The following is a 17,746-nucleotide window of genomic DNA, read 5'->3' on the forward strand; positions in this document are numbered from 1 at the left end:
TGAGCCCTTCCCTGCCTTCCAGGTCCGATGTGCCGCCGTCTTCGCCCTGGGCACATTTGTGGGCAACTCGGCAGAGAGGACCGACCACTCGACCACCATCGACCACAACGTGGCCATGGTGCTGGCCCAGCTCATCGGCGACGGGAGCCCCATGGTGCGCAAGGTGGGTGGGCACGCGGCTCGCTGCAGGCAGGATTCCCAAAGGGCAGCTTCAGGTAAAGGCGCCAACGGGCCGGTCCCCGGCAGCCTGGACGGCAGCTCCTGCCTGCCTGGGAGCAGCACGTGACACGTCAGAGTGATGCAGCAGCGCGGCAGGCGCCAGACACGCAGAGTCCCCTCCCCGGCCGCGTGCCAGCGGCCGACAGAGCAGCGCAGGGTCGGGCACTCTTACCCGTCTGTGTAGATGTAGACATGTCCTAGACTGCTGCCCAGGGTTTCACACCTCATAAAATCCTGGGCGCCCCCAACCCAGAGGGACGCTGGAGAAGCCGTGGTTTGCAACCGCACATCAGGTGAAGGTTGCTCCTGGAACCGAGTGTTTCCTTGACGGGCAGGAAAGCAGGCCTGTCCGGGAGGCGGCCCCGGGGTTTCAGCTCCCCCTCGAGCGCCCTGGGCAGCGTCCTCGGCCTTCTGAGATGCCCAGGCTGGGAACGGGCCCCTGCGGGAGGATTTACCACGGTGGGGCGCGGTTTGGGGTGGGTGCGGGCCCGACTCCAGGAGCAGAATGGCGCGCACTCCTCTAGATCCACCCAAATCACCACACTCCGGGCTTTCTAATGAAATCTTTAAACTGCGAAACAAGATCCTGGCGATCCTTTCACGGTGGCTCTGAGTTCGCTAACGTTCTCACTGTTAGTATTGAGCCCACGCCCAGTCCTCCCTCGAGCTCGTGTCACACTGGCCCTAAGAGGACGACAGCGATAAAAGCAGCAAATCCGTGGTTTTTCTAATTGTCCATTAAAATTCTTTCTTAAAAAAGGAACATTTTCTTCTTTCTGAAAAAAAAGAAAAATGTTAAGCGAATGTAAATGTTGCCGCCTTGTCCCTCTGAGCCCCAGATCGGATGCGTGGCCCCGGGGTCACCGAGGACTTGGGGCTGTGTGTCCCCAGGGACAGGTTGGCCCCGGCCTTCCGATCTCGGCGTCCTCCACTGGTGGTGAAGGAGGCCCCACACCCTGGACTGCTCGGGGCTGCTGCATCTCTGCAGGAGTGTTGGGGGTTCGCCTGCGGGGCGGCGCGGGGAGTGCGCGCTGTACCCTGAAACCCAGACCCAGGGCTGCGATTCAGAGTATCCCCGATTCAGAGCATCCCCGGAGGAGGTCCCCTGAGGGCCCTGGAGCCCGAGACCCGCCCTTCTTTCACGTTCCTCCCTCCCAGCCCTCGAGGGGCACACGGACCAGGAAAGGAATAAGCGAAGAAGCACTGCCTGGAGCTCCAGGTGGTGCCTGCCCTGCCTCAGGGTCAGGAGAGGCTTCCAGAAGAGGCGGGCAAGGAGAGGGAGAGGGCAGGGGGAGTGTGTGCGGGGTCCCAGGGCACCAAGGGGGCAGAGGAGACTGGAGTGGATTTTTCGTAAAGGTGGATGTATCCGCTATAAAAAGGCCCACCCTGCTTGTTAAAGGGGTGCCCTTAGTCATATGAAGGAGTCGTGACAGGAGAGAGGTTTTTGTTTGTTTACAAGTTTAAGGATCTTGGTAAAAAAAAAAAAAAAATCGGCACATTTGTATCAGCCTCCAGAATCATTTTGAACTGTAGCTTGTCCACGAGGTACAAATCTGCCCTGCTCCGCTGGTGCCCCAGCCAGCAAGCCCCCCACTGGGAAGGGCCAGGCTGGGGGGCCGGGGCTGAGCCCCTCCTGGCTGTTGTCCTCTCCCCAGGCCCAGCCAGCAAGAGCCTCCCGCACATCGCGGAGCTGCTCCTTAGGAAGCAAGATGGGGCATCGGGCACTTCCTTCCCATTTACGGAGTTTAGGAGCCCCAGGCAGCTGCACCCCAGAGCCCAGAGCCCCAGTGGCCATGCTCTGCCCTGCCAGGCAGACGCAGCCACCCCGCCCTCAGCCCGCGCTTGCCGCAAACCAAAACCCACGAGGGCAGTGCCCAGGGACCGAGGAGGCTGCAGGGCCTCTGTCAGGGTCAGGGGCCGGCAGACTCTGGGCTCCGCTCTCCAGCCGCCTCGTTGCCCAGGGTCCCAGGAGTGGGGTTTCACAGGACATGGATCACCAGAGGGCCAGCGGCCACCGCGAGTGGTTGGGTGCGGGAGAGGAGGGCAGCCCTCGAGCCAGGCGGCTGCCCGGGGCACATGGGGGACTGCGGCCTCTTTGTCACCCGCCACACCCGCCGTGGGGCCTGAGCCTGCGCAGCCAGGACGGGGGCACAGCTGGAATCTTCCCCGGGCAGGCAAGACGCCCCCCACTCATGGCAACAACAGCTCCTCAGAAGTCAGAGGCTCGTTGAAGAGCCCCCAGCCGATCGGGCTGCCCTCACTCCGCAGGTGCCCCCTGGCCACGCACTGTGATGCTGGCACACCCAGGGCCAGGCCTCCTCTCGAGGGGCTGCACGTGGGAGACGGGGGCCGAGCACGGCCGGGAGGTGGCTCATCAGCCAGGGAACATCTGGAGAGGGCTCTGCTGGTAGATTTGGGGGGTGGGGGCTTGAGCAGAGGCCTGAATGCAGCCAGGGTGAGTCCCCGGCCTTCAGGGGAGGCCATCCGGGCGAGGGGCCCGCTCGTCGGGGGACCGTGCCTGAGTTGGAGGGCAAGGAGCGAGCGGCCTGTAGGAGAGCGGGCAAGGCCTGGTGCTGTCACCAGTGTGAGAGCCGGCCTGGGAGGGCTTGGAGGAAGGTAAGGCCTGTCCAGGGAGAGGCTGGGCAACCGTCCCAGGGGAGCTGTTGGATGCCCTCTGGGGCTCATGCAGGTGTGTTTTGGACAGTGAGCTCACCAGCTTTGCTCAAGTTACTCCAAGGTTTTTGGTCCCTGCAACCAGGAGGATGGGGTCATGGGGAAGACGGGGTGAGCAGGCTTGTGGGGGTGGATGAGTCTGACTGGGCATCGCGGGGTGAGGGAACTGGGGGTCACCGAGCTGGCATTTGAGCCCATGGACCTGTGGCCAAGACTGCTGCCGTCTGGGAGGCCTAGCACCTCCCTCTGGGGTCAGGCTGCCCGGCCCCCGCAGGGAGGAGGCCAGAAGACCACCACAGACGGGCGACGGCTCAAGCCCCTCGGTACCTGGGAGATGGAACCGCTTGGGGGCTCATGGGAAGCACGTCTGAACCTGAAGAGCTTGCGTCTGAGTCCCAGGGACATCGGCGCCTTCGGGTTCTGTTGCTGGAGTAAAGCTCAGACCCAGAAATGGCCTCGGCTGCCAGGGAGGGCCCCGGGTGTGCCGCCTGTCTCCCCCAGGAGACGGTTGGGGGAGCTGCACCCCAGTGGTGCCCCTCAGTCGTGTTCTGGCCTGTGTCGGGGGCATAAGCCTTGGAGGGGTCATGTTCTGGGGCAGCACTGGCTTCCTCCACCTCTCTATCCGAGCGAAGGGGGAGGCAGATACTTCGAAGGGGGTAGGGGACCCTTTCCGAGGCATCTCACACCCTCCTGTGGGTGAGGCAGGGCTGGGTGCTGGGGCTTTGCGTGTGGAGCCTGGGACAGTGGGGACGAGTGCCAGAGCTGGGACGCTGGCCGTGGGGACAAGCAGACACGTCCGGCACTGAGGCCCAGTGGGGCAGGGTGGGAAGGCGTGAGGCGAGGGTGCTGCAGGGCTCCAGGCCTGGGACCCCAAAGACTCGCGGTCCCCGGGGCTAAAGGTGCCCAGTCCTGGGCGGGGGCTGCACGGAAAGGGGCTGGGCCGGCTGAGTTCGGGGTCTGCGTGAGCTCTGGGTGGAGACGGCCTAAGCTCTGGGAAGGGCGGCCAGAGGCTGAAGAGGCCAGAGACAGGGCTGGGGTGGGTTTGGGGTGAGTCATAAAACCCAACAGGGTGTGAGGTTGAAGCAGGGAAAAAAGGTGCGAGGAGGGAGCTCTCCCCTCGCCTGGTGCGCCCTGGGGGTCCACAGGGGGCCATGGGGAAATCACAAACACGCAGGCATGGCTTTCTGCTGAGTATTTTTCTAAAACAACAGAAAAAGCAGATAAAGTAGATTTATCTTGTTATTTGAACCATTGCAACAGTGGTGGAAAGAATAGCGTGGCTTTGATTTTTATGAACTTACAGTCCGACTATTTCCGTCTGACTTTCCAGTCTCCAGGGGCTCGTGTCGTACTGTCCTAAAATGAGACAGATTGCGTTAATTTCCTTGAAACGAGAGACTGGGCCTGAAGATCTGTTTTACTTCTAGAACCTTCCCGTTCCCGTTTAGGGTCTGGAAACTCATCTGTCTATGACGGTTCTGCATTTCACGGAAGCAGCTCGTCAGGCGGGCTCGGCTTTAACATGCCCGGGGCTCAGAGCCACTCCCTCCCGCGGGGTCGGACCCAGAGGGGCACGTCCAGCCCAGTGGCAGGATCGGAGCCCCGGGGCTGTGTGGCTCTGCCCTCCCCACCGGGAGCCGCCTGGCCTGTGCTGACGTCCTGCTTTGAAACTCCCCGGTGCTGTTCGCATCTTAGCAACAGCCGTCAGCTTCCGGCGGCCGCACAGCCCTCGGAGGCCCTTCCCGAGCCAGGCCCGCGATGCCCACAGGGTCTCGCACCACACGCTCCGGGAGCATTTCGTTGGGAAGGGACAGCCCCTTTTCCACGCGTATTGCAACGTTTTGTTGTAACTTTCTGTGTTCTCCTGGTGACTCAAATGCTAGACGTTAACAGCTTTGACGTCTGCCCCCTTTCCACCATCGTTTTCCAGCTGCCGGTGAGTGTCGTTTTCCCTTTTCCTTCCGGCAGGAGCTGGTGGTGGCGGTGAGTCATCTTGTGGCTCAGTATGAAAGCAATTTCTGCACGGTGGCCTTGCAGTTCATGGAGGAGGAGAAGAACTACCCCCTGCCGTCTCCAGCTGCCACAGGTATCTTGACTAGGTTTGTGCAGCCCTTTGAAGCCCCCCGGGTAGCCCCGAAGCCCCCGGCCAGCTCTCGCAGAAGCCGAGGGACCCTTCCTCAGAACTGCCAGTGCCCGTTCTGAGCTCGGACATCCTGCTCTGAGCAGGCACCATCATTCCCTCTGCTCAGGTGCTGGGCCACACTGGCCCTCTGACTTGTCCCTCTTTTTCCCCTTTTTGGAAGTCACATTCATGGGATCCCGTGTTGGGGGCTGGCAGAGAAGGACCTCATTGTCCCTAGAGCACATCGTCAGTTCCAGGGAATAATGTCGGGAGAGCTTTTCCTCCCTTTGTCCTTTTCACTGGGACACAGTCATCTGTTACGTTTACCTTTCACTGTCTTGGGCCAGCCCCTGCCCTGATGGTCAGCAGCAACGCAGCCCCAGGCCAACAGGATCAGGGAAGGGAGACGGGGACGAGCCTGCTCAGTGACCACTGTTGGGGAGCGGGCCCTCAACCGGCGTCCTCAGCACGGGGTCCAGGGCCTGGAGAGGCCGCAGCTCCACGTCCTGCTCCGTGTGTAACACACCCGACGGGACAGGTGGGCGCGTGCTCACCCGCAGCTCAGCCCGTCCCACTTCCCAAGTTCAGGCCCTTTGACTCCGCAGCCGCCAGGAAACACGCTGTCCTTCCTCCCTGAGGCCAAGACTAACTGTTTCTTTCTCCCTCTTTCCTACTAGAGGGCGGGAGTTTGACCCCCGTGCGAGACAGTCCGTGCACCCCCAGACTGCGTTCCGTGAGTTCCTATGGAAACATTCGAGCTGTCACCACAGCCAGGAATTTGAACAAATCTTTGCAGAACCTGAGCTTGACAGAAGAATGTAAGATCCTAGAAATTGGGTCCTTTGGTTGGGAGGTTCTTGGGTTTTATTTTCTGAAACTTTTGATCTAAACAAGTGCCATCTCCTCACCACCACCACCACCTCCTCTGCCATTAAACACACGTCCTGCAGTCCCTCCACCACTGTTGCGATTTGCCAGCTCTTCTCAAGTCCGAATCCTCCCTTCCAGCCCCAGGACCACCTGAGAGGCTGTAGGTCGGCTCCCAGAGTAGCCAGCGGTTTCTTCACAGGCTTGCCGGAAGTTAACATAGTCCCAGCTGGCGGACAGTCGCTCTTGGAAGCCCTTCCCGTGCCCCGATCCTCCTCGTAGCCATGGGCTCTGTGCAGAAGCCTGACCCCGAGGAAGAGCCTTGTGTGTCTGTGTGTGCCCATGTGTTTGAGCGCTAGTTTCTAGAAGAAAATGTGCGTGTTGGCCATATGCCATCAATTGGGCCTTGAGAGCGTCCCTGACTTCCACCCTTCGTGTCTCGGGGCCAGCCGGCGGCTCGGTGGCGTTCTCCCCGGGGAACCTCAGTGCCAGCAGCAGCGCCAGCAGCACCCTGGGCAGCCCCGAGAGTGAGGAGCACATCCTGTCCTTCGAGACTGTTGACAAGATGCGGCGTGTCAGCTCCTACTCCTCGCTCAACTCGCTCATCGGTGAGTCGCAGGGCCGCCATGCTTCCTTCTGCCCGGGTAGGTCCCCTGGAGGCCAGGGCTTTCTCCTCCACACAGAGCAGCAGGGGCCTCACTGCTGGGTAACCCAGGGCCGAGGTGTGGCGGAGAGAAGGTGCAAGAGTCGACTGGATGGCAGGAGGGATGAGAAGACGTGGCCAGAGGCGCTCCCGGGCGGGCGCATCTGGGGGTGTCCGGGCTGGTCGGCCTGGTCACCTGGAAAGGCGGCTGGAGGCTCCGTCTCTTTCCTTGTGGGGGCTGGACACCCTGTGATGCAGAGCAGAGGCTCTCAGTGGGGGGGTTCCTGTCCCCCAGAGGACGTTGGGGATGTCCAGAGACCTGGTGTGTGGGGCCAGGGGTGTGTGGCTGGCATTGAGAGGGTGGAGGCCGCGTGGCCCCCACCGAGGGCTGCCCTCCCAGGCTGCCAGTCATGCCGAGGTCGAGAAAGCTGCTGGAGGAGAAAGGACAGTGTCTTTCCCTCTCCACATTGTGGTTGGCAGCTCTCGCCTGGTAGGTGTCCTGTTTTGCTTTCACATTTTGCACATTCCGGCGTTTTGACACGTAGCTGCCCAGAAATTGAAATGTGAATGAAGGGTCAAATTTTTCTCTTGCTCTGCCTTGATGGCATTTTCCTGGTGGGTTCTACTGCTGGGATCGGTGACACCAGAAACAGGAAATGGGACTTGGCCCATTTTGGAGGCTAAGGTGACAAAGCTCCTTGCGTCCATCACCTGACTTCAGTTAGGGGCCGCGCCCCCCGCACACCCTCCAGGCGCCCTCCCCACCCGCGTGCCGTTGCCCTCCCCCCACCTCTGCATGAGCCCCTCAGGAGCACACGTGGCGTTTCATAGGGCTCAGGACTTCACAGGAACGGTGGCGTGTGGCGCGTGTGCTCCCGAAACGTGCCCCCGTCCCTCTGCTTCTGTGGTGATGTCTGTGTGGCGGCTGTGCGTGTTCCATGCCTGAGCTGCCGCCCTGAGTCACCCGTTCTCCTCCTGGTGGACCGTCAGCCGGCTCTCCGTTTCCTTCTCCTTTTTTAACAAGCAAGCTCGGGATTTGCCCCGCGCCCGCCTCCTCTGAGCCCCCTCTGTGGCCCTCCCACACTCACTGCACCCCAGCCCTGCTGGGCCCCTCGGGGCCTTGACCGCGCCCCACGCCTGCCCTCAGCGTCACCTGTCACCCTGCCACTCGCTCTGCCCGGGAAGCTCCTCCTTCAGCGTCCCGGCCTCCTCCGCTGCTTCAGGACCTGCCCCAGTGTCCCCTTCCAGGAGGCCTTCCCGCCCCCCAGCCCTTCCCCTTTTCCTGCTTTAGTTTTCTCCCAGGAGCTTTTCGCCTCCAGACTTAGGCATTTACGAATCTTTGGTTCCTTCTCTTGCTCCACTGGAATTTACAAACCACGGGCACAGGAACTTCAGTTTATGCTATGTCGCCCCCACACCTGCGCAGCCCGCGCCCGGGGCCTAGTAGGTGCTCAGTGAACACAGATGAAAGTGCGCACGTGTGCGTCCTCGCAGCCTCATCCGGGAGAGAAACCGCTGCAGCTCTACTAGGCGTCCTCAGTGGGCTCTCTCAGAGGTTTACCAGTTTCGCTTCTGAGTTTATGGTCCTGTTGGCCCACGTTCCAGCCAACGCTTGGTCTTGTGGGAGTTCTGCTGCGGGCATCTGCACCTCGTCAAGGTCTTACTTTGTATTTCCTGGATGACCCTGGGCCCCCCACCCCGAGTTCTCGTGCCTGCTGGCCTTTCACATCCCCTCTTCTGTAAATGGCCTGGTAAATGCCTTGCAAATGTCCGCTTGGTGTTACTTGTTGGTCTCTTACAATTTTTACAAGGACATGACATTTCTGGGTACGAATCCATGTTGGGCCTTTCCCATTGAAAATGTTTCTCCCAATCAGTGACTTTTTTTAATGATATCTTTTGTCCCACAGAAGTTTTATATTTTAATCTTTTTCTTGTTTCTTTATAACTTCTACCCTTTGTGTCTTTAAAGATACGCTCTCCTGTAATTTCTTTGGAGAGTTTTAAATGTTCCTATTTTGTGTCTGTGTCTTTTTAAGTAAACTTTGAAACAGATTTTGGGTCTGTGGTGAGGTGGGGATCCAGTTTCGTGTTTTCTGTACGGATCTCCAGTTTTCCCCTGCCCTGCGGGGCCTGTCCTCCCTCCTGTGACGTTCATTGCCGCCCCATCGATGCGGTTTCTGTGGGCTCTGCCTGGGGTCCCCCTTCTGCCCCAGGGGACTCACTGTCCTCAGTTGCTTCTTTCTTCATGTCTGTCTTGGCTATTCCTAGCCCTTTGCTTTGCTATATAAATTTTATAATCAGCTTATCTGTTTCCACAGCAACTTGATAGGAGTTGTGTTTGGGATTGCCCTGATTGTAGATGCATTTGGGGGATCTGGCATCTCCCCACCTGGGAACCTGGTGTATCTTTTTGTTTGTCTTCTTTAATGTCTTTCAATACGGTTTTATAAATTCCTGCATTAAGGGGGAAAACATCGGATTTGAGACTTAATCCCAGGTACCTTAATAGTTTCTATAATTTTAAGTGGTACTTTTTTTTTTTCTTTCTTAAACTGTCTCTTGCTAGCAAAGGAGAATGCACGTGGGCATCTTTGTTTCATTGCTGGGAGGAAAGGAACTTGTCTAATGTTTCCACCTTTAAATACTGTGTTTGCTGTAGATTTTTGATAGAAAACCTTTATCAGATTTCAGAAATTCCCTTCTACTCTAGTTGGTTGCAAGTTATTTTGCCAAAATGGATGTTGAATTTCACTGAATGGTTTTTCCATATCTCTTGGCATGATCACATAGTTTTGCCCCTTTAGTTTATTAATGAAATCAATTACAGTATTAGATTGTCTGATGTTAAACCATCCTTGCATTGCTGGGTAAACCCAACTTGGTAATTTGGATGAAGTTTGCCAATATTTTATTTAGAATGTTTCCTCCCAAATTCATGAGTAAGTTTGGCCTATTATTTTTCTTTCTTGTACTGCCCTTGTCCGGTTTAGATATCAGGTTTAAACTAGCTTCATAAAACTGGTTGGAAACCATCATTTTCTAGTCTTTGGAACAATTTGTATAAGACAAAGATTAGCTGTTCTTTGGATATCTGGGTAGAGTTTTCTCTAAAACTGTTGGGGCTTAGTGGATTTTTGCATGGATAAGTTCATAATTCCTGATTTCATTTCTTTAATGATTATAGGGCTATTCAGGTTCTCTGTTTCTTCTTAGGTCAGCTTTGATAAGGTACATTTTTTCTAGGATTTTCTCCACTTCAGCTAAATTTTCACATATATTGCTATGTTGCCATGAAGTTATTCAGAATATTCTTTTAATTTTTTAATCTCTGCTGTGACTGTAGATCTGTCCCCTTGTATTCCTGTTATTATTTATGTGCTTTTTCTTCTTGTTCTTGATTAAATTTGCAAGAAGACTGTTGTTAATTTTTTTAGTGTTTTCAATTTCCAATTTTTGGCTTTGTCGATTATCTACATTATTTCATCTTTGTCTTGTGCATCATTACTTTTTTTCTTTTATCCCCTTCTGTTTCCTTTAGGTGTACTCTTTTATTCTTTTCAGTTCTGGAGTTAAAAAATGAAAATAGCTTGTTAACATTCAGTCTTTCTTCCTATCTAATGTGAGCATTTAAATGTGTAAGTTTCCCTCTCAGTACCACTTACCTACATCCGTCCCCAAGTTTCAGTGGATACTATTGTCATTACTGTTCTTAGTTACTTTCTTGTTTCCTTTCTGGTGCCTCAACCTTAGAATTTAAACTCTCTCTTTGAGTCGCTTAGTGGTGGTAGATATCTCTGACTTGTAGGTGACATCTGAAGAGGCGGGAGTTTCCAGGGGTGCCTGTGTGAGCCCCAGTGGAGCGGCCCCAGCCCCGGCCCCGGGAGTACGCCAGGGCACCTGCTAGGGGGGCTCCCGCAAGGAGAGTCTGGCTGGCGTAAAGCAGGGTCCCACCAGGAGGGAGCTCGGAGCTAACGCTCACCACCGGGCCCCTCTGGGGCTGCAGGAACCTGGGCCAGATGAAGTAGCACAGCGGCGCCAGCTTGTCTGTTTACACCGAGAAATAACACCAGGGTCTGGTGGGTTTGCTTGTTCACTGAACACCCCCCGTACCTAGAAGGGGCGCAGGAAATAGTGAAGGAATGAGGGGCACTCATAGCTCTCCAATAAAATGGATCCTAAGTGGTCACTTGGAAGATGTTTATTTTGGACTGGAATACCTGTTTTCCCAATGTAATTCATTTTCTCTATGGTGACTAAAGTCTGAGGCTGACCCACGTAGTCCTTAAAACCATCAATCTAAATGAATCTAGATTCCTATTTCTACTTATAGATCTACAATGAAAATAGTATTTTAAGCAATGGAAAAAAGTAATAGAAATTTGAAGGATTGTTTCAACTGCACGTTTTTCTACCAGCCCCAGCAGCGGTTCTTGTCAGTAGATTTTCACCATTCCCAGCCAGGTTAGCCCAGCTCAGCCCCCCACCCTCCCTGCCTGCCCCGCTTCACTCCCTCTGCGGTGGGGCAACGGCTGCTCCCAGCCGCCATGTGTTGGAGCAGAGTCCGCACCCTGATCCCGTAAAAGGCCGGAGAGGAAGCATCCCTGACACTGCAGGCAGGACGGCCTCCATCCCAGCCCCTCGGCCCTGCTGTCGCAAAGCTTTGACTTTCATAGAAGAGCCGCATGTCACAAAGTCTTTTCTTCTGATTTCTTTCCAACCACTTGAGAGTGTAGGAACCACTCTTGGCTCATGAGCCACTCAAAGCCAGGGAGCAGGTTGTGGTTTGTCCGTGGGGCGGGAGGCAGAGCTCGGAACCCATGCCCTGCAGCACCTCCTGGTGCCCGGGAGCCCCTGCGGCCTGCTCCTTCTCAGAGCCCCGGGCTCACTCGTGCACTCGGCCGTGGTTGCAGGTGCCTCCCGCATACAGCACCAGGCACACAGAGGCAGGGACGGTGCCCAAGGCAGCCTCCCTCCCAGCGAGGAACCCCAGGGTGCTTGGCCCTCAGCCCATACACCAGCCGTTGGCTGTGCTCCTCATTTCCCGGGCCCCACATCTGCGGGCAGCAGTGACTGCCTTCTGAGCATCTGCTCCAGCCTCGTCCCCCAGCCTCACTGCACCATCCCGGGGTCCTCCCAGCCAGTCCCCTGCTGCAGTGGCCTTCCTCAGGCTGCTGTGTGCACGTGCCCTTGCTCTTTTGAGGAAAATCAAGGAAGTGGCACCACTTGGCACTTGTCCAGCGATGTGCCAAGGCACCACAGGCACCTTGTCATAATGCTGGCATCGTCCTCAATCATGTGCTATCAGTTACTCCTGTGACCCTATGTTCTGGGGTGTAGCTGGCCTAATCAAGAAGAGAGTAAAGGGGAAAAAATTGAACCTGGCCTTCTAAGCATGCAGAAACACACCGCCTTTTGTTTATAAAATGGATCTGCATGCCGAGAAGTATTAAAACTATGTGTCCTTGTGGTGCCACTGAGACCTTTAGTCAGAAGGTCCCAGTTGCCTGCTGCACATCCCCAAACCTCCAGCTGTCTTTGATTTCGTGTGGCTCCCCTAGAAGCTGGAGCTGGGGGTCCGTGTGTCTGAGCTGCACAAGCACGTGCCACAGCCTCAGGAGCTGGCAGAGGGCAGAGAAACGGGAGCATCCCCGGGAGGGCGGGCCGTGCGGGCCCCTGGCTCCTGTCTGGAATGTCAGCTCGTGCCTTTGATGAGCGAGTGTCCTTTGTGGACTCGGTGCTGGATGGGAAAGCCGGTCTCTGCGGGTGAGGGGTAAAGATGCACTCGTTCGTCCGAGGGCCGCACCGAATCGGAAGAGAGCGGCAGCTGTTAGGGACTGGACGCAGCGGTGCGCTGGCACTGTGAGGGGCCATGAGGCTCGGTTCTCCTCTGACTGCCTTTTTCCTCCTCGTCGCGAGGCCTTCTGTCTCCACATGTCAGGCTCCTGTAGAAAACCGTTTTATCTGTATGTCATTTAAATCTTAGAGAATTCGAGGGGAGAAAGTTTCAAGATGGGCTGGAGTTAAAGAAGGAGAGTTAAGGAAACGAAGTAGCCATCCTCCAGAGGGGCCTCCCACCCGCGCCGTCCCTGGCACCCGCCCACCCGGATCAGCAGCGCTTGCAGAGTTTCAAATTCGTAGCTCAGCAACCCCCAGCACTTCCAGCCTGCACCAGTTTTTTTCTTTCATTTCAACCACAGAACAGTAATCCCCTTAGTCCTTTCCTTGAATATTGTGAAAGAGGTTTTCAAAACCATGGCTGGCAACCTGGAGCCTCCATTTATTCTCATCTCTGCCCACAAAACCAGCCCCCTGCAGGCCCCACGACCGGGTGCCCACCCACCCCGGGTTCCCGACTCAGCACGGTGGTCTCGCCTGTGGGGTGATGTGCTTCGCCACGTGCTCCCGCATCCCCCCTTGGAGCAGAGGCCCCAGGGAAGGGGTCTTGTTTTCCTTTGGTTCCTGGCGAGTCCCAGGCACCCGGGACAGCACCCAGCAGAGCTCACCTGGAACCCGGCTCCATAGTGCCCCACGTGCTGGAATCTTCTTTGATGCTCACTCGCTCTTGTTTCTCACTCAGTCATCCGTCCTGACGTCCACGGGAATCCCCCAGATCAGTCCTTTCCTCCTCAGGGCCCCTCCCCGTCCCAGTCCAGCTCTCCTCACACCAGTTCGCCTGGACGTGGGCCCAAATCTGCCGACCAACCCACCCAGCAGACCACGAGCGAGTCTTCGTCCATGACGGTGTTGCACATTCCACCGCTAGCTAAAGCCTTTATTAAACTTGCATTTCCAGAGGCCACGCTGTGGCCTGACAGTCAGGGCCCTCTGTGAGCAGCCCACCGGGCTTCACCAGGCTGGCGGCTGGCTGCAGGTGTGGCCTGGGCGCTGGCTGTCTGTCCTGCGCTGCCCATGGCCCCGTCCACCTCTCCCCTGCCGTGAGTGCAGCCCCCACTTCCCTGTCCATCCACAAGGCCAAGAGCAAGAAGTGCTCGCAGGGACGCCTTCCCCCACCCAGCAGGGTGTTTGATGTAACCAGCTTCTTCATCTGGCCACATCAGCACTCAGAGTTGCCAATTTTATTACCAATTTTTGGTGAAGTTGTGGTTTCTTGCTAGTGTGTCCAGCAGACAGCTGGGCTTGTCCCCACTTCGTTCTGCCCCTCGGAGCCTCTGTGTTCACGGCTGCTGAGCGAGGGAAGGAGGGTTCAGGCGGGGTCTGATGCACGCTACCTGAATGCAGGGGTGCACACGTGACATGCCTCCGCGTGGCCCCATGGGGCTCCGGGGCCCACGGCGCTGGCCTGGCCTGGTTCCCTGGGTGCGAGCTCCTTGTGGGGCGATGGTACTTGGCGCTCCCTCCTGTCACCGTGCATCGCCGTCAGTCTGCTCACAGCTGCGCTCCGGGAGCAGCTGGAATCGTCTGCTCTGGAGACTTGGTGCAGGAGGCTGTGGTTGCTGTGAATGCGCACAAGGGCTTGTCTAGGGTCGGAGGGCAGAGGGCTGGGCCTGAGTCGTGTCTCTGCGGGATGCAGTGAGTCAGACAGTCCTGACATGGTCACCATGGTAACAGGTCCAGGAAGAACAGCAGTGATGGGGCTGACCCTGAGCCCCCTCTGAGGCCAGCTGCACCCCAGCAGCTCTCCCGACACCCCTGGGAGGGCAGCCCCTCTTCACCCTGGGGCCTGTGTGAGCACTGCAGGTGCTGAGCCTGGAGTCGTGGGCGCGGTGCCCCCCCATCCCCCACCCCCCTGGGAGAAGAGGGGCTGGGGGAGCCCGAGTCAGAAGGCGCGGGCCCTGCTCAGACCCCTGTGAGACCAGGCAGAGCCGCGGGCTCCTCCGCCTGGGCGTCCGGGTGCCCAGGCCCCACGTGGACCACGCCAATGACGGTGACACCGCAGGTCAGGAAGTCGCACTCCTCCCTTCAGGGCCCCGTGTGGGCTCTGACCCTCAGGTCTGCCCCCTGCCTCGCTCGCAGCTGAGGACCTGACGGAAAGCAGCTAGAAGGACAAGCAGTGCTGTTGCCAGAGGAACTGCACAAGTTTGGAAGGGAAGGTCTCATGACTCATTAATTTGATTTCTCCTTGTTGGAAAAGGGTGGTGAGAAAATGAACAACATTGTTTTCCGATGCCACAAGATTAATTATGTTTTTATAGCAAAAATCCTTGATTAAAGGCCATCATTAAGTGTGTCCTGTCATGATCCTGAGAAACGTTGCTGAAAGATTGTACCAGATGCACTGGCTCACCATGGCCCAAAGACACCCCGTTCTTCCTGGGAGCAGCCGAGTCCCCCCCAGTGCTGGAAAGCACCCAGGCCGCAGCAGGCAGAAGGGAGGGAGGGCGAGCGTACCCCCCTGAGGGGCTGGCTCAGGGCCCCGGAGCAGCCGTGGGGACACGGAATCATCTGCGGGAGCCATGTGATACGAGAGGGCATCCAGGGAGAGGAAGGGTGACCAGAAGGAAGGAGCAAAGGCAGAACTCACGGTCCTTCCGCACCGACGGCAGGAGAGGGCCGAAAGCTCCTGGGTGGGGGCGTGAGAGGCCTCCTCACCCTCACGGCCCGGGTGACCTGCCCGCAGCTGCTCGGCCAGCCTCAGAGCTTCTGGAACTCAGAGCTAGCCACAAAGCCCTGGGTAAATTTTCCAAGTCTTGTGTAATTTAGAAAGTCATGGCCATTGCTCCGAAAAATAAATCCTCAAACCATTAGTTATGATCTTTTAGTACTTTCAGTCTAGACATGAAAGTGAGTCCTTGGAGCTTGTGGGGAGCTCAGCTGCTGCCGGACCCAGAGCCCTCTCTAAGGTTTGGCTCTCCAGGGGCCTCCGGGCTCCGTTTCTCCCGAGGGGCAGGGCTTGGGGCTCCTGCTCTCTGTCCCGATGGGGACTCTGCTGCTGCCTCAGTGCCTTGGTAGTGAGGGTCCGTCTTGGATTTAAAAGCAGGACATTCCTAGAATGGGAGCCTCGGGCCCACCAGAGGAAAGGGGGTAAGTAAAGATAATTCCATGCCACGATTTTATGAACTGTGGTCAGACAGACTGGCCAAAGTCAGAATTGTTATCCCCTCCTGAAACACGAACAGCGTTAGAGCAGAGTCGGAATCTTCTGCAGGAAAGTCAGCAACAGTCACGACAATTTGAAAATTTGGAAACGAACAATGCTGGTGGCAGGCACAGGTCGCTGCTCCTGGGCAGGCAGAGCCCCTTGGCGGCACAGTCCCACGCCTCGGCCCCTCGAAGGGTCGGCACGTGCCCCTGCTTGCTGGGAGAGGCCTGTGAACTGGCTCTGGGGCCGCAGCTCCTACCTGCCTTCCGGGCCCGCACGCACCGAGAGCTTTCATCAGGGGCCACTTGGACCCTCGTCAGGAGGCCGGGCTGGCAGCGGCCAGTGCCATGAGCAGCTCGCCTCCGCCGGCGTGTGGCACCTCCCCCTGCTCCTCGCAAATCACACTGTGACACCTGTCCCCACCCTGCTCCGCTGAGGGGAGATTGCGCAGAGCCCAGAGCAGTGGGGAGACTCCACACGGCTGCGATGAGTCGGTCTCGGCAGGAGCTTCTCTATATGGAGCTGCTCTCCTCTGCTTTCCGAGAGAGGCCCTCCATAAAGGTAGGCCCCCTCCCCGTCTTGTATAGCACAGACCAGGGACCTGTCGGGAGAGCGGATTCGGAGGGCATGCCCCCCACCCGCCCTCCTCTTCCCAGGAAGTGACAGTGTGGCACTTGTGTGGACAGAGGGCCTTACGTCCCCTGGAGCCCTGGTCATTGTCTGAACTTTCCCCAGAGATTCTGGGCTGGTTTTACTTAACAGTGGACTTAGACCTTGGTTGTAAACCTAGACAGCTGTCACAGAGCCCTGGAATTCGAGACTTGATGGATTTTTGTTCTGCTTCTGAATTTAAGCAGTGATGGGAGAATGGGAACTAGGCGGTGTGGTTGTGTTCATTTGGGTTGTCCCCAACAGCATGGGGCAGGCTGTGCACAGCACATCTCGTCCAGCCACGGCCCACCTTTCCGTCACTCCCAGGCCTCCTGGAGTGGACCGTTCTGGACCCTTCGGGGCCATGACACTTGCGGGTGTGACTTCCTGGCGCAGGGCCCAGCATGTGGCAGGCACTCGGAAATGTGTGCTGGATGCGTGATGTGTGAGTGGATATGCAACTGGGGCATTTTCCCCAAAGGAAAAAACAAAAATTGCTTTGGTTGTAGCAAAGCTCACCCTGCAGCAGTGAGGGGTGCTGGCCCCCAGCCAGGCCTCTGCGTTGTGGTCCCACCCAGGCGGCTCTTTCTGCAGAATCATCTAGAAATTGCAGCAAGTGGAAGCATCTCTTCTTATCGTGATGGCTGAGCTAGTTATTCCAAGAAAGTAGAATTTTACCAAGGAATGAGAGGGCTCTTTGTGAACACTGATCAGACACCTTTTCCACGTGGTTAGCTTGGAGGGAGGCCGTGCCGCCCTTTGCAGGTGGGTGGAGAGCCACCCTCACGCAGACACGCCAGCTGTGCCCGCAGCCACGGAGGTGAAGTGTCCGCCACTGGTGTTTACAGATCAGAGGGTGTGGGCCCAGGGAGCGAGTGTGGCGCGGATCCTGCCTCTTTCTTTTGGTTTGAACGTGTTTGAAGCCTGCTCTACCCGAGCAGCTGTATTCGTCACGTTGTGCCCCGACAGGGCTTCTGGTATCTTGGCTCCTTCACAAGGTCGCAGGGGGCGCGCGGTCACTGCCGGCTACTCAGGTGACGTGGGCTCGTGGGTTATTGAAATCCTCCTTTATTCTCTTTGTTGCTGACAAGCATCTACCTTTCAACAAAGGACCTGTTCAGCTTTCTAAAAAATAAAGAGGCAGTCGTGTGTGGGCTCGTGGCCAGCACAGAGCCTGGCACGAGGCGGTGCCCAGGGATGCCCACCATGCCCCCATCTCCCGGGCTCAGCCCTCTGTGCTCTGAGCAGCCGCCTCCGCCGGGAGAGCCTGTCCTGCTCCTTCCCCATCCAGGCCACAGGCTGCTCTCGGGGCAGCCGATTCCAGGGGAAATCAGCCCCAGGAGAGGAAATAGAAGTAAACAAGCCTTGTCCTGGCTGGGGTGCCCACATCCCTGGGCCCAACACCAGAATAGCAAACCCCTGAAGCTTCTTGTAACCCAAACGCTTCCCTGAAACCATTAAGTTTTCCGAAAATGGAACTACCCCAGGAACTGTCAAACAGTACAAGACGGCAGTGATTGCTACTCAA

At 57.1% G+C, this 17,746-nt stretch overlaps 1 protein-coding gene across 5 annotated transcripts in view; it reads left to right on the plus strand.

Moving 5' to 3' along the window:
* The window catches only part of RPTOR (regulatory associated protein of MTOR complex 1), a 462,365-nt gene that overhangs the window by 382,882 nt on the left and 61,737 nt on the right, over window positions 1-17,746 (plus strand). For all 5 annotated transcript variants that reach the window (XR_005212782.1, XR_005212784.1, XR_005212783.1 and 2 more), the window contains 4 exons: window positions 23-163; window positions 4,861-4,978; window positions 5,692-5,832; window positions 6,331-6,489. Coding sequence is in view for 1 of the 5 variants with exons in the window: in XM_037810022.1 (XP_037665950.1) it covers window positions 23-163; window positions 4,861-4,978; window positions 5,692-5,832; window positions 6,331-6,489 (559 nt within the window). In the remaining 4 variants the exon portion in view is untranslated. The remainder of the gene's footprint in view (window positions 1-22; window positions 164-4,860; window positions 4,979-5,691; window positions 5,833-6,330; window positions 6,490-17,746) is intronic.

The sequence above is a fragment of the Choloepus didactylus genome, chromosome 18 (assembly GCF_015220235.1).
Source record: "Choloepus didactylus isolate mChoDid1 chromosome 18, mChoDid1.pri, whole genome shotgun sequence".
Lineage (NCBI taxonomy): Eukaryota > Metazoa > Chordata > Mammalia > Pilosa > Megalonychidae > Choloepus > Choloepus didactylus.